We start from the raw sequence: 16,714 nt of genomic DNA on the forward strand, positions 1-16,714 counted from the left end.
TATAGTCTTGCTGCTAACAACACACACAAAGGTATAAGATTACACATCTCCCCAGGGACAAATCCCCACATACGCTTTGCCTAGTGATAATAAAAAGTACACTTTTTATGGATCTGATGGTGTGCATCATTCCCTACTGACTGTAAATCCATTATAAAAAAGATAACAAAGTCGCAGTGTGACGTAACAGAGCAATATGTGTCCGGGTGTCCTTGCCCGTCCTCCTATCTCGCGCTCCTGCAGTTGACACTTGTCAGCACACAGAGTCGCCTGCATCTGCCCGCTCTGACATCTCAAGGTAAAGTCTGGATTTTCTCCTTACAAAACCTTTTTATTGCAGTTTTTTATTTTGATTGCTTCACTAATTCTTTGTTTTTGTGGATTTTTTTCTTCCTACTTGTCTCCTCCTTCCTTCTCTCCATGGGTGTCTCTGGTGCCGCAGTCTCTTCAGCTTCTCATGCCTCGCTCTTCTTGCTCCTCGTTTTCTTCAGGGTCCGTGATTCCTTGACTCTCGCAGGAGATGTCTCTACGCTTTCGTCTTAGTTTCTTGTTACTCACCACTCCTTTTTTCCTGTTATACGTCTCACAATTCCTGTCGAGCAAATCCTCTTGTTCCTCTTCCCTCTCTTATATCAAATCAAAGCCCGTCCATGTCATCGCCGTCTCTTCCTGGAGATCTGGCTCTTCTTTCCTTGGGCAGATCTTCAATCACCACAAGGATGTCTTCTACCTCTTCGAGCCGGGTCATAGCGTCTGGATGAAACTGCGGGACCAGAGTGCTGAACTTCTTGCGTATCCAGTGAGGGATCTCCTGCGTTCTCTCTTGACCTGTGATGTGTCTCCTCTCCGCCATTATCTCCCGAAGGGCGGGAAGCACATTTCTGAGATGAAGTTTTTTGCGGAAAGTCGTGCTCTCTGTAGCCCTCCGTCTTGCTCCGCCTTTATTCCATTTGAGGGTTACGATAGGGAATCGTGTTTTTACCGTTGTGTCAACTCTACACTGGATGAAATGGCGGAGGCCTGTCGGAGATATACTCATATTGTGATGAAAACTGTTCGGATCCTGGATCTTTCCGTCCTTCTTCCACTTTTAAGAGACCCTGAGCTCAATCTCCGGATTATCCATCTCGTGAGGGACCCACGAGCAGTCGCCTTATCAAGGAAGAGCTTCCCACTTGATATCGATAACCGTATCATACTAAAAAATGAAAACATTTCCAAGGGCATGAGCAGCATAAACGAAGTCATGAGAAAGATCTGTAAAGCTCAAGTCGCCATGAATAAACTGGCCAGGGTGTCCCTAAGCGGCCGCTACATGGTCATCCGCCATGAGGATTTGGCAAGATTTCCAGTGGAAAGTATAAAACAAATCTATGATTTTTCAGAGCTCCCACTAACAGAGGAGATGGAACAATGGATGTATAACATCACTCATGAAGAGGTTCGGGGGGTTGGTCAATTCATGACCTTTTCCAGAGAGTCCTCAAAGGTTATCGGGAGGTGGAGGACTAAAGCAGATTTCAATTTTATCCACCAAATTCAGCTATTATGTAAGGAAGCCATGAGTGTGTTTGGTTATTTGCCAGTAAGATCCAAGAAGGAACAGGGAAATATGACTTTGGAGATAATAAAGGACGAATGGTCCGAGAACGAGAGACCACCCAACCACCATAGAAGCCCACTCAGCAAAGACAATGGTAAAAACCCAACTTAAACTAAAAGCTCCATGAAATAACTTTATTGTTACTGCATAAGATCACTGTGTACCTATAAATCCTGATATTTATGTAACTTATATGAAATTAATATTGTATCCACGGCAAATACAAAACTAAAACTTCTTGTTTTATAATTTTTTGAGCCGATTTACTTTCCGACTGCCACAGAAGTCCATGAGTTTACCCTAGTTCAGTCAATCTGGTATGTAATTTCTATGGAGAGATGAAGACCTGGTCTATGGGTGAGACGAGGTTGTCCCAAGTGTATGATTGGGGAAAATGTTGAACATTTAGGGCTGTTACATAGAAATCATTGATTGGATATTGATTATTATATAACGCGAGCCTGATGACCACACCGGTTATCTAATCATTTGTGAGGTGATCAGTTTTCTAACGTTACAAAGTTGCAGTTGCAGTAATTCTGGGATATGTAGGGAATATGGGCCGATCCTTAAAGGGATGGGTCGGATAAACCGGATTCACAAGCTGTCACATATCAAGAGTTTATATTCTTTTATAGAGTTAATGGAGGAGAATAAGAAAATCTTTAGTACTTTGTCAATATTTGCTGAACATTTAGGAGGGAGAAGGTTACGTAGAGCTGATAAGAGTCTAAGAAGGAAAAGTAGAGAACAACATATTAAGATTGGGAAGAATAGACAGGGGTCTAAAAGTATAGAGACACGACTATGTATGGTCCAACATGGAGACATGACTATGTATGGTCCAACCTGGAGACATGACTATGTATGGTCCAACCTGGAGACATGACTATGTATGGTCCAACCTGGAGACACAACTATGTATGGTCCAACCTGGAGACACGACTATGTATGGTCCAACCTGGAGACACGACTATGTATGGTCCAACCTGGAGACACGACTATGTATGGTCCAACCTGGAGACACGACTATGTATGGTCCAACCTGGAAACACGACTATGTAAGGTCCAACACGGAGACACGACTATGTATGGTCCGACCTGGAGACATGACTATGTATGGTCCAACCTGGAGACACGACTATGTAAGGTCCAACCTGGAAACACGACTATGTATGGTCCAACCTGGAGACACGACTATGTATGGTCCAACCTGGAGACACGACTATGTATGGTCCAACCTGGAGACACGACTATGTAAGGTCCAACACGGAGACACGACTATGTATGGTCCAACAGGGAGACACGACTATGTATGGCCCGACATGGAGACACGACTATGTATGGTCCAACCTGGAAACACGACTATGTAAGGTCCAACACGGAGACACGACTATGTATGGTCCGACCTGGAGACATGACTATGTATGGTCCAACCTGGAGACACGACTATGTATGGTCCAACCTGGAGACACGACTATGTATGGTCCAACACGGAGACACGACTATGTATGGTCCAACCTGGAGACACGACTATGTATGGTCCAACCTGGAGACACGACTATGTATGGTCCAACCTGGAGACACGACTATGTAAGGTCCAACACGGAGACACGACTATGTATGGTCCAACAGGGAGACACGACTATGTATGGTCCAACATGGAGACACGACTATGTATGGTCCAACAGGGAGACACGACTATGTATGGTCCAACAGGGAGACACGACCATGTGTGGTCCAACATGGAGACACGACTATGTGTGGTCCAACAGGGAGACACGACCATGTGTGGTCCAACATGGAGACACGACTATGTATGGTCCAACAGGGAGACACGTCTATGTATGGCCCAACAGGGAGACACGTCTATGTATGGCCCAACAGGGAGACACGTCTATGTATGGCCCAACATGGAGACACGACTATGTGTGGTCCAACATGGAGACACGACTATGTATGGTCCAACAGGGAGACACGTCTATGTATGGTCCAACATGGAGACACGACTATGTATGGTCCAACAGGGAGACACGACCATGTGTGGTCCAACATGGAGACACGACTATGTGTGGTCCAACAGGGAGACACGACCATGTGGGGTCCAACATGGAGACACGTCTATGTATGGCCCAACATGGAGACACGACTATGTGTGGTCCAACATGGAGACACGACTATGTATGGTCCAACATGGAGACACGACTATGTATGGTCCAACAGGGAGACACGTCTATGTGTGGCCCAACAGGGAGACACGACTATGTATGGCCCAACAGGGAGACACGACTATGTATGGTCCAACAGGGAGACACGTCTATGTATGGCCCAACAGGGAGACACGACTATGTATGGTCCAACATGGAGACACGACCATGTATGGTCCAACAGGGAGACACGACCATGTGTGGTCCAACATGGAGACACGACTATGTATGGTCCAACAGGGAGACACGACTATGTATGGTCCAACATGGAGACACGACTATGTATGGTCCAACAGGGAGACACGACTATGTATGGTCCAACCTGGAGACATGACTATGTATGGTCCAACAGGGAGACACGACTATGTATGGTCCAACCTGGAGACATGACTATGTATGGTCCAACAGGGAGACACAACTATGTATGGTCCAACCTGGAGACACGACTATGTATGGTCCAACCTGGAGACATGACTATGTATGGTCCAACCTGGAGACACGACTATGTATGGTCCAACCTGGAGACACGACTATGTATGGTCCAACCTGGAGACACGACTATGTGTGGTCCAACCTGGAGACACGACTATGTATGGTCCAACCTGGAAACACGACTATGTAAGGTCCAACACGGAGACACGACTATGTATGGTCCAACCTGGAGACATGACTATGTATGGTCCAACCTGGAGACATGACTATGTATGGTCCAACCTGGAGACATGACTATGTATGGTCCAACCTGGAGACACGACTATGTATGGTCCAACCTGGAGACACGACTATGTATGGTCCAACCTGGAGACACGACTATGTATGGTCCAACCTGGAGACACGACTATGTATGGTCCAACCTGGAGACACGACTATGTATGGTCCAACCTGGAGACACGACTATGTAAGGTCCAACACGGAGACACGACTATGTATGGTCCAACAGGGAGACACGACTATGTATGGTCCAACATGGAGACACGACTATGTATGGTCCAACAGGGAGACATGACTATGTATGGTCCAACCTGGAGACACGACTATGTATGGTCCAACAGGGAGACACGACTATGTATGGTCCAACAGGGAGACACGACTATGTATGGTCCAACCTGGAGACATGACTATGTATGGTCCAACATGGAGACACGACTATGTATGGTCCAACAGGGAGACACGACTATGTATGGTCCAACCTGGAGACATGACTATGTATGGTCCAACAGGGAGACACGACTATGTATGGTCCAACCTGGAGACATGACTATGTATGGTCCAACCTGGAGACACAACTATGTATGGTCCAACCTGGAGACACGACTATGTGTGGTCCGACATGGAGACACGACTATGTATGACCCAACATGGAGACACGACTATGTATGGTCCAACCTGGAGACATGACTATGTATGGTCCAACCTGGAGACATGACTATGTATGGTCCAACCTGGAGACATGACTATGTATGGTCCAACCTGGAGACACAACTATGTATGGTCCAACCTGGAGACACGACTATGTATGGTCCAACCTGGAGACACGACTATGTATGGTCCAACCTGGAGACACGACTATGTATGGTCCAACCTGGAGACACGACTATGTATGGTCCAACCTGGAAACACGACTATGTAAGGTCCAACACGGAGACACGACTATGTATGGTCCGACCTGGAGACATGACTATGTATGGTCCAACCTGGAGACATGACTATGTATGGTCCAACCTGGAGACACGACTATGTATGGTCCAACCTGGAAACACGACTATGTATGGTCCAACCTGGAGACACGACTATGTATGGTCCAACCTGGAGACACGACTATGTATGGTCCAACCTGGAGACACGACTATGTAAGGTCCAACACGGAGACACGACTATGTATGGTCCGACCTGGAGACATGACTATGTATGGTCCAACCTGGAGACATGACTATGTATGGTCCAACCTGGAGACACGACTATGTATGGTCCAACCTGGAAACACGACTATGTATGGTCCAACCTGGAGACACGACTATGTATGGTCCAACCTGGAGACACGACTATGTATGGTCCAACCTGGAGACACGACTATGTAAGGTCCAACACGGAGACACGACTATGTATGGTCCAACAGGGAGACACAACTATGTATGGTCCAACATGGAGACACGACTATGTATGGTCCAACAGGGAGACACGACTATGTATGGTCCAACAGGGAGACACGACCATGTGTGGTCCAACATGGAGACACGACTATGTGTGGTCCAACAGGGAGACACGACCATGTGTGGTCCAACATGGAGACACGACTATGTATGGTCCAACAGGGAGACACGTCTATGTATGGCCCAACAGGGAGACACGTCTATGTATGGCCCAACAGGGAGACACGTCTATGTATGGCCCAACATGGAGACACGACTATGTGTGGTCCAACATGGAGACACGACTATGTATGGTCCAACAGGGAGACACGTCTATGTATGGTCCAACATGGAGACACGACTATGTATGGTCCAACAGGGAGACACGACCATGTGTGGTCCAACATGGAGACACGACTATGTGTGGTCCAACAGGGAGACACGACCATGTGGGGTCCAACATGGAGACACGTCTATGTATGGCCCAACATGGAGACACGACTATGTGTGGTCCAACATGGAGACACGACTATGTATGGTCCAACATGGAGACACGACTATGTATGGTCCAACAGGGAGACACGTCTATGTGTGGCCCAACAGGGAGACACGACTATGTATGGCCCAACAGGGAGACACGACTATGTATGGTCCAACAGGGAGACACGTCTATGTATGGCCCAACAGGGAGACACGACTATGTATGGTCCAACATGGAGACACGACCATGTATGGTCCAACAGGGAGACACGACCATGTGTGGTCCAACATGGAGACACGACTATGTATGGTCCAACAGGGAGACACGACTATGTATGGTCCAACATGGAGACACGACTATGTATGGTCCAACAGGGAGACACGACTATGTATGGTCCAACCTGGAGACATGACTATGTATGGTCCAACAGGGAGACACGACTATGTATGGTCCAACCTGGAGACATGACTATGTATGGTCCAACAGGGAGACACAACTATGTATGGTCCAACCTGGAGACACGACTATGTATGGTCCAACCTGGAGACATGACTATGTATGGTCCAACCTGGAGACACGACTATGTATGGTCCAACCTGGAGACACGACTATGTATGGTCCAACCTGGAGACACGACTATGTGTGGTCCAACCTGGAGACACGACTATGTATGGTCCAACCTGGAAACACGACTATGTAAGGTCCAACACGGAGACACGACTATGTATGGTCCAACCTGGAGACATGACTATGTATGGTCCAACCTGGAGACATGACTATGTATGGTCCAACCTGGAGACATGACTATGTATGGTCCAACCTGGAGACACGACTATGTATGGTCCAACCTGGAGACACGACTATGTATGGTCCAACCTGGAGACACGACTATGTATGGTCCAACCTGGAGACACGACTATGTATGGTCCAACCTGGAGACACGACTATGTATGGTCCAACCTGGAGACACGACTATGTAAGGTCCAACACGGAGACACGACTATGTATGGTCCAACAGGGAGACACGACTATGTATGGTCCAACATGGAGACACGACTATGTATGGTCCAACAGGGAGACACGACTATGTATGGTCCAACCTGGAGACACGACTATGTATGGTCCAACAGGGAGACACGACTATGTATGGTCCAACAGGGAGACACGACTATGTATGGTCCAACCTGGAGACATGACTATGTATGGTCCAACATGGAGACACGACTATGTATGGTCCAACAGGGAGACACGACTATGTATGGTCCAACCTGGAGACATGACTATGTATGGTCCAACAGGGAGACACGACTATGTATGGTCCAACCTGGAGACATGACTATGTATGGTCCAACAGGGAGACACGACTATGTATGGTCCAACATGGAGACATGACTATGTATGGTCCAACATGGAGACACGACTATGTGTGGTCCAACATGGAGACACGACTATGTATGGTCCAACCTGGAGACATGACTATGTATGGCCCGACATGGAGACACGACTATGTATGGTCCAACAGGGAGACACGACTATGTATGGTCCAACATGGAGACACGACTATGTATGGTCCAACATGGAGACACGACTATGTATGGTCCAACAGGGAGATATGACTATGTATGGTCCAACATGGAGACACGACTATGTATGGTCCAACATGGAGACATGACTATGTATGGTCCAACAGGGAGATATGACTATGTATGGTCCAACATGGAGACACGACTATGTATGGTCCAACCTGGAGACATGACTATGTATGGTCCAACCTGGAGACACGACTATGTATGGTCCAACCTGGAGACACGACTATGTATGGTCCGACATGGAGACACGACTATGTATGGTCCGACATGGAGACACGCCTATGTATGGTCCAACAGGGAGACACGACTATGTATGGTCCAACATGGAGACATGACTATGTATGGTCCAACAGGGAGACACGACTATTTCTGGTCCAAAATTATAGAGACATCACAATATGTATATTGCAAACGTTGACAGAGGTTATAATATGAACGGCCCAAAAGTTTGGAGACACTATATCTATAGATCAAAAATGTGGAGAGGCATGAATATGTAAGCCACTGAATTATGGAGACATCTGATTATGTATGGTCCAACAGTATGGAGACACCTTGCAGTGTCATATGTCGCCCTTGGTTCCAACTTGGTTCTAAGATGGCGTCTTTAAAAATGGCCGCTGTTTGACCTGTGTTAGTCCTTCCCTAGGCGCATGAATCTCCCCCTCCCGATACATCCCTTTGGGTGTGTCAGGTGAGGGGCGGCTGGTGTCCGGGCGTGAATGTCTGGCCCACCACATCTACTATAGATTCTGCAGGAAAACTGGCAGAGGCTGTAGCACAGATCTCCGTCCCATTGCACGAAATTCCTTTAGACTGACGTTTTGAGTGCCAGTCTTGAAGTCCCCCCTGTTGACTCTATTGGCCCGAACTGTCTGAGTTTTTGGCTTTAGTCTCCGCTGGTTTTCTTGAGGAGATTCTAGTAATTATAGTAAGAGATGTGGGACGGGTGTTCATGCCCCTGATTGCCCCCCCCCCCCCCCAACACGCCCAAAATGGTGCGCAGGTCGGAGAAGCCAAAAACTGACTGCGAAGGGGAATATATATATATATATACTGGAAGACACCTACTTAAGAACACCTGACTTACAGACGACCCCTCGTTACAAACAGACCTCTGGATGTTGGTAAGTAACTATAATTTAGACTTTAGGCTACAATGATCAGCTGTAACAGTTATCACAGGCGTCTGTAATGAAGCTTCATTGTTATTCCTGGTTCTTATGACAACACAACATTTTTAAAGTCCAATTGTCATAGAGACCAAAAAATTTTGGTCTGGGGCTACAATTATAAAGTATACGGTTCCGAATATATACAGTATACAGAACCTCCCTTGTATGTAACCCGGGGACTGCCTGTATATATTGGGGGAATTTTAGTGCATATTTGCAAATATAATAAAAACCATAGAGAGGGGAGAGTTAGGGAGGAAGTTTTCGTTATGTATTATATATATTCATTGTGTATGTTTTTTACAGTTACAAGTATTTTTAGAGGCTTTAGTTTTAATCATCGTGATGTTTTAAAAAACTCACCCAAACTTTGCCATTATTTAAAAAAAAGAGGACGTGGAGGAACGTGACCAATCAGCGGCTCCCATCAGACTGAAGACGGGATTAGGATAATCTCCGGTCTCGTATCGGTGAGATCTTATCTTCAGCGACTTCTCGGTCCGGAAAACCTCTGGTTCCCACTACAGACCGGGGTCAGGAGTTTAGGATGCATCCGGGGAAGTCCGTTTTGGTGAAAGTCACCAATGAAAAATTCACAAAATTAAAACAATTTATTTAAATAGTTCAACTTCCAATGTTTCCCCGAAAATAAGATCTAGAAATATAAGGTCTCCCCCGAAAATAAGACCCAGCGGCCGCCATTGCTGCCGCTCCCCGCACGCCGTACGTTAGGATTAGTAGATTATTTAGATATTACAAGAGGTTCTGACATGAGGGAAGAAATCATAGGATAAAAACCCTGACCGCTGCGATACAAGGGGGCAGATGTATCATCGTCTCTGCGCCTAAAAAATGCCGGGATATTTTGTTTTTTTTTTGGCGCAGAATTGTTGCGGATCATTTATAATTAGTTTTCGCCAGAAAGAACAGCAGTTTCCGACTATCCCGACTCCTCTGTCTATTTTTGGCGCAAGAGGGCGTGGCCTAACTTTTCCACATTATCCGTCACATTTGTGTGTATTTTGTCAAATTTTTAGGCGCAAATTTCGCCGCACGGTAGACCAGGAAAAAAATGGTCAGAGAGCAAATTTAAGGCGCAGTCCATGTAAGATTTTGGCGCACATCTCATTGATGTCGGCATTTTTATGGACTGATTATTACGTCTACCCATTATTTACTTACAGCCGTGCGCCACTTTAATACATCGGGCTGTGCTTTCCGGAGACTGATCTCCGATGCCGACAGTCGTGCTTGCGCCAGTATTAGTCAATCCCCCCAATGCGATAAAAGCAGCTGCACGGACAAAAAGGGTCATTGTAGGAAAGTTCTATCGCAAAACATGAGAGATCAGGGCCAATGATTCCAATAGAAATGGAGTCACAAGAAATTCAGAGTCTGGAGAAATATAATGTTCAATAAACAATAATTGTGAATTCTTGTTCAAGGATGAATAAAACATTGGGGCACATTTACATACCCGGCCATTGGAGTTCACATTGTCCGTGTATAATGCGCTATGCGGGGAGTCGCTAAGATCCTGCCCCGATATCCTGCATGTGTTGCTTCCCTGCTCAGGTCCCCGGAGTTCACCTTCTTCTTCCTGGTGAATGTAAGTGCATTGTCCGTGTATAATGCGCTGTGCGGGGAGTCGCTAAGATCATGCGCCTGATATCCTGCATGTGTCGCTTCCCCGCTCAGGTCCCTGGAGTTCACCTTCTTCTTCCTGGTGCATGTAAGTGCATTGTCCGTGTATAATGTGCTGTGCGGGGAGTCACTAAGATCCTGCGCCCGATATCCTGCATGTGTCGTTCCCCGCTCAGGTCTCAGGAGTTCACCTTCTTCTTCCTGGTGCATGTAAGTGCATTGTCCGTGTATAATGCGCTGTGCGGGGAGTCACTAAGAGCCTGCACCTGATATCCTGCATGTGTCGCTTCCCCGCTCAGGTCCCTGGAGTTCACCTTCTTCTTCCTGGTGCATGTAAGTGCATTGTCCGTGTATAATGTGCTGTGCGGGGAGTCACTAAGATCCTGCGCCCGATATCCTGCATGTGTCGCTTCCCCGCTCAGGTCCCTGGAGTTCACCTTCTTCTTCCTGGTGCATGTAAGTGCATTGTCCGTGTATAATGCGCTGTGCGGGGAGTCACTAAGATCCTGCGCCCGATATCCTGCATGTGTCGCTTCCCCGCTCAGGTCCCCGGAGTTCACCTTCTTCTTCCTGGTGCATGTAAGTGCATTGTCCGTGTATAATGCGCTGTGCGGGGAGTCACTAAGATCCTGGGCCCGATATCCTGCATGTGTCCCTTCCCCACTCAGGTCCCCGGAGTTCACCTTCTTCTTCCTGGTGCATGTAAGTGCATTGTCCGTGTATAATGCGCTGTGCAGGGAGTCGCTAAGATCCTGCGCCCGATATCCTGCATGTGTCGCTTCCCCGCTCAGGTCCCCGGAGTTCACCTTCTTCTTCCTGGTGCATGTAAGTGCATTGTCCGTGTATAATGCGCTGTGCGGGGAGTCGCTAAGATCCTGTGTCCGATATCCTGCATGTGTCGCTTCCCTGCTCAGGTCCCTGGAGTTCACCTTCTTCTTCCTGGTGCATGTAAGTGCATTGTCCGTGTATAATGCGCTGTGCGGGGAGTCACTAAGATCGTGCACCGGATATCCTGCATGTGTCACTTCCCTGCTCAGGTCCCTGGAGTTCACCTTCTTCTTCCTGGTGCATGTAAGTGCATTGTCCATGTATAATGCGCTGGGCGAGGAGTCACTAAGATCGTGCATCCGATATCCTGCATGTGTAGCTTCCCCGCTCAGGTCCCTGGAGTTCACCTTCTTCTTCCTGCTGCATGTAAGTGCATTGTCTGTGTATAATGCGCTGTGCGGGGAGTCACTAAGATCCTGCGCCTTATATCCTTCATGTGTCACTTCCCCGCTCAGGTCCCCGGAGTTCACCTTCTTCTTCCTGGGGCATGTAAGTGCATTGTCTGTGTATAATGCGCTGTGCAGGGAGTCACTAAGATCGTGCGCCCGATATCCTGCATATGTCGCTTCCCCGCTCAGGTCCCTGGAGTTCACCTTCTTCTTCCTGGTGTATGTAAGTGCATTGTCCGTGTATAATGCGCTGTGCGGGGAGTCACTAAGATCCTGCACCCGATATCCTGCATGTGTCGCTTCCCCGCTCAGGTCCCCGGAGTTCACTTTCTTCTTCCTGGTGCATGTAAGTGCATTGTCCGTGTATAATGCGCTGTGTGGGGAGTCACTAAGATCCTGCGCCCGATATCCTGCATGTGTCACTTCCCCACTCAGGTCCCCGGAGTTCACCTTCTTCTTCCTGGTACATGTAAGTGCATTGTCCGTGTTTAATGCGCTGTGCGGGGAGTCACTAAGATCGTGCACCCGATATCCTGCATGTGTCGCTTCCCCGCTCAGGTCCCCGGAGTTCACCTTCTTCCTGGTGCATGTAAGTGCATTGTCCATGTATAATGCGCTGTGCGGGGAGTCACTAAGATCCTGCGCCCGATATCCTGCATGTGTCACTTCCCCGCTCAGGTCCCTGGAGTTCACCTTCTTCTTCCTGGTGCATGTAAGTGCATTGTCCATGTATAATGCGCTGTGCGTGGAGTCACTAAGATCCTGCGCCCGATATCCTGCATGTGTCACTTCCCCACTCAGGTCCCCGGAGTTCACCTTCTTCTTCCTGGTACATGTAAGTGCATTGTCCGTGTATAATGCGCTGTGTGGGGAGTCACTAAGATCGTGCGCCCGATATCCTGCATGTGTCACTTCCCCGCTCAGGTCCCTGGAGTTCACCTTCTTCTTCCTGGTGCATGTAAGTGCATTGTCCATGTATAATGCGCTGTGCGGGGAGTCACTAAGATCCTGCGCCCGATATCCTGCATGTGTCACTTCCCCACTCAGGTCCCCGGAGTTCACCTTCTTCTTCCTGATGCATGTAAGTGCATTGTCCATGTATAATGCGCTGTGCGGGGAGTCACTAAGATCCTGCGCCCGATATCCTGCATGTGTCACTTCCCCGCTCAGGTCCCTGGAGTTCACCTTCTTCTTCCTGGTGCATGTAAGTGCATTGTCCATGTATAATGCGCTGTGCGGGGAGTCACTAAGATCCTGCGCCCGATATCCTGCATGTGTCACTTCCCCACTCAGGTCCCCGGAGTTCACCTTCTTCTTCCTGGTACATGTAAGTGCATTGTCCGTGTATAATGCGCTGTGTGGGGAGTCACTAAGATCGTGCGCCCGATATCCTGCATGTGTCACTTCCCCGCTCAGGTCCCTGGAGTTCACCTTCTTCTTCCTGGTGCATGTAAGTGCATTGTCCGTGTATAATGCGCTGTGCGGGGAGTCACTAAGATCCTGCGCCCGATATCCTGCATGTGTCACTTCCCCACTCAGGTCCCCGGAGTTCACCTTCTTCTTCCTGATGCATGTAAGTGCATTGTCCATGTATAATGCGCTGTGCGGGGAGTCACTAAGATCCTGCGCCCGATATCCTGCATGTGTCGCTTCCCCGCTCAGGTCCCCGGAGTTCACCTTCTTCTTCCTGGTGCATGTAAGTGCATTGTCCATGTATAATGCGCTGTGCGGGGAGTCACTAAGATCCTGTGCCTGATATCCTGCATGTGTCGCTTCCCCGCTCAGGTCCCCGGAGTTCACCTTCTTTTTCCTGGTGCAAGTAAGTGCTTGGCTTGCAACAACAATTTGAAAGTTAAATCCTGCACTCAGTCCGAATCTGTTGGATCGTTCCACAGCCCACCCCCGATTTCTGCCGCATGAAAGCAGTGCAGCTGAGCCACAATCCGATCGCGTGCAACACAATCCCAGTGCAGACATCTCTAAAATACCTGTGCAAGCCGTGCAATCCCCGATCTGCGACCCTTAGTAAATGAGCCCCACAGCCTTATATTTGGGGAAACACGGGATGTGAAGATTACAGTACTGAGGGTACATGACGTGAGAGAAGGAATCTGCCAGCGCTGTGTACAGCAATAACTACTGAAGATTACACACAGCGTATGACGCATCATCACTACCTGCTCAGAGGAACATAATAAATACAAAGATAAAAACAGAAGGAAAGATAAGAACAGAATATAAGTTACACAATTGTTACATAATAGAATATAAATTAATAATTCAGTTACAATAATAACAAGTCTATCAAGTGCAGAAGTATAACCACTAAAATGACTATTACTTACTTATAATGAACAAGAATATTACTACTATAATATATATATATAATATGCAGTGGCCTCCCCTCATTAATGAAATGTCCAGCAGCAGCCTCCCCTTCTTAATGAAATGTCCAGTAGCGGCCTCCCCTCATTCATGAAATGTCCAGTAGCGGCCTCCCCTCATTAATGAAATGTCCAGTAGCAGCCTCCCCTCATTAATGAAATGTCCAGTAGCAGCCTCCCCTCATTAATGAAATGTCCAGTAGCAGCCTCCCCTCATTAATGAAATGTCCAGTAGTAGCCTCCCATCATTAATGAAATGTCCAGTAGTAGCCTCCCATCATTAATGAAATGTCCAGTAGCAGCCTCCCCTCATTAATGAAATGTCAAGTAGCAGCCTCCTATCATTAATGAAATGTCCAGTAGTAGCCTCCCATCATTAATGAAATGTCCAGTAGCAGCCTCCCCTCATTAATGAAATGTCCAGTAGCAGCCTCCCATCATTAATGAAATGTCCAGTAGCAGCCTCCCCTTCCTAATGAAATGTCCAGTAGTAGCCTCCGCTTCTTAATGAAATGTCCAGTAGCAGCCTCCCATCATTAATGAAATGTCCAGTAGCAGCCTCCTATCATTAATGAAATGTCCAGTAGCAGCCTCCCCTCATTAATGAAATGTCCAGTAGCAGCCTCCCCTCATTAATGAAATGTCCAGTAGCAGCCTCCCCTTCCTAATGAAATGTCCAGTAGCAGCCTCCTATCATTAATGAAATGTCCAGTAGCAGCCTCCCCTTCCTAATGAAATGTCCAGTAGTAGCCTCCGCTTCTTAATGAAATGTCCAGCGGCAGCCTCCCATCATTAATGAAATGTCCAGTAGCAGCCTCCCCTCATTAATGAAATGTCCAGTAGCGGCCTCCCCTTCTTAATGAAATGTCCAGTAGCAGCCTCCCATCATTAATGAAATGTCCAGTAGTAGCCTCCCCTCATTAATGAAATGTCCAGTAGTAGCCTCCCCTTCTTAATGAAATGTCCAGTAGCAGCCTCCCATCATTAATGAAATGTCCAGTAGTAGCCGCCCCTCATTAATGAAATGTCCAGTAGTAGCCTCCGCTTCTTAATGAAATGTCCAGTAGCAGCCTCCCCTCATTAATGAAATGTCCAATAGCAGCCTCCCCTTCCTAATGAAATGTCCAGTAGCAACATCTTTTCATTAATGAAATGTCCAGTAGCAGCCTCCCCTCATTAATGAAATGTCCAGTAGCAGCCTCCCCTTCCTAATGAAATATCCAGTAGCAGCATCCCCTTCTTAATGAAATGTCCAGTAGCAGCCTCCCCTCATTAATGAAATGTCCAGTAGCAGCCGCCCCTCATTAATGAAATGTCCAGTAGAAGCCTCCCCTTCCTAATGAAATATCCAGTAGCAGCCTCCCCTTCTTAATGAAATGTCCAGTAGCAGCATCTTTTCATTAATGAAATGTCCAGTAGCAGCCTCCCCTCATCAATGAAATGTCCAGTAGCAGCCTCCCCTTCCTAATGAAATGTCTAGTAGCAGCCTCCCCTTCTTAATGAAATGTCCAGTAGCAGCCCCCCCTTCTTAATGAAATGTCCAGTAGCAGCCTCCCATCATTAATGAAATGTCCAGTAGTAGCCTCCCCTCATTAATGAAATGTCCAGTAGTAGCCTCCGCTTCTTAATGAAATGTCCAGTAGCAGCCTCCCCTCATTAATGAAATGTCCAATAGCAGCCTCCCCCTCCTAATGAAATGTCCAGTAGCAGCCTCCCCTTCTTAATGAAATGTCCAGTAGCAACATCTTTTCATTAATGAAATGTCCAGTAGCAGCCTCCCCTCATTAATGAAATGTCCAGTAGCAGCCTCCCCTTCCTAATGAAATATCCAGTAGCAGCATCCCCTTCTTAATGAAATGTCCAGTAGCAGCCTCCCCTCATTAATGAAATGTCCAGTAGTAGCCTCCGCTTCTTAATGAAATGTCCAGTAGCAGCCTCCCCTCATTAATGAAATGTCCAGTAGCAGCCTCCCCTTCCTAATGAAATGTCCAGTAGCAGCCTCCCCTTCTTAATGAAATGTCCAGTAGCAGCATCTTTTCATTAATGAAATGTCCAGTAGCAGCCTCCCCTCATCAATGAAATGTCCAGTAGCAGCCTCCCCTTCCTAATGAAATGTCTAGTAGCAGCCTCCCCTTCTTAATGAAATGTCCAGTAGCAGCCTCCCCTCATTAATCATATGTCAAGTAGCAGCCTCCCCTTCCTAATTAAATGTCCAGTAGCAGCCTCCCCTCATTAATAAAATGTCCAGTAGCAGCCTCCTGTCATTAATGAAATGTCCAGTAGCA

The 16,714-nt window shown here is 47.4% G+C and overlaps 1 protein-coding gene across 1 annotated transcript; it reads left to right on the plus strand.

Moving 5' to 3' along the window:
- Positions 1 to 427: 427 nt before the first annotated feature.
- Positions 428 to 1,714, plus strand: LOC140077123 (carbohydrate sulfotransferase 6-like). Its single transcript, XM_072124031.1, has one exon. It carries the CDS (start codon positions 521 to 523, stop codon positions 1,712 to 1,714), a length of 1,194 nt encoding a protein of 397 aa, XP_071980132.1. The 5' UTR covers positions 428 to 520.
- The last annotated feature ends 15,000 nt before the right edge of the window (positions 1,715 to 16,714 follow it).

Source organism: Engystomops pustulosus, chromosome 9 (assembly GCF_040894005.1).
Source record: "Engystomops pustulosus chromosome 9, aEngPut4.maternal, whole genome shotgun sequence".
Classification (NCBI taxonomy): domain Eukaryota; kingdom Metazoa; phylum Chordata; class Amphibia; order Anura; family Leptodactylidae; genus Engystomops; species Engystomops pustulosus.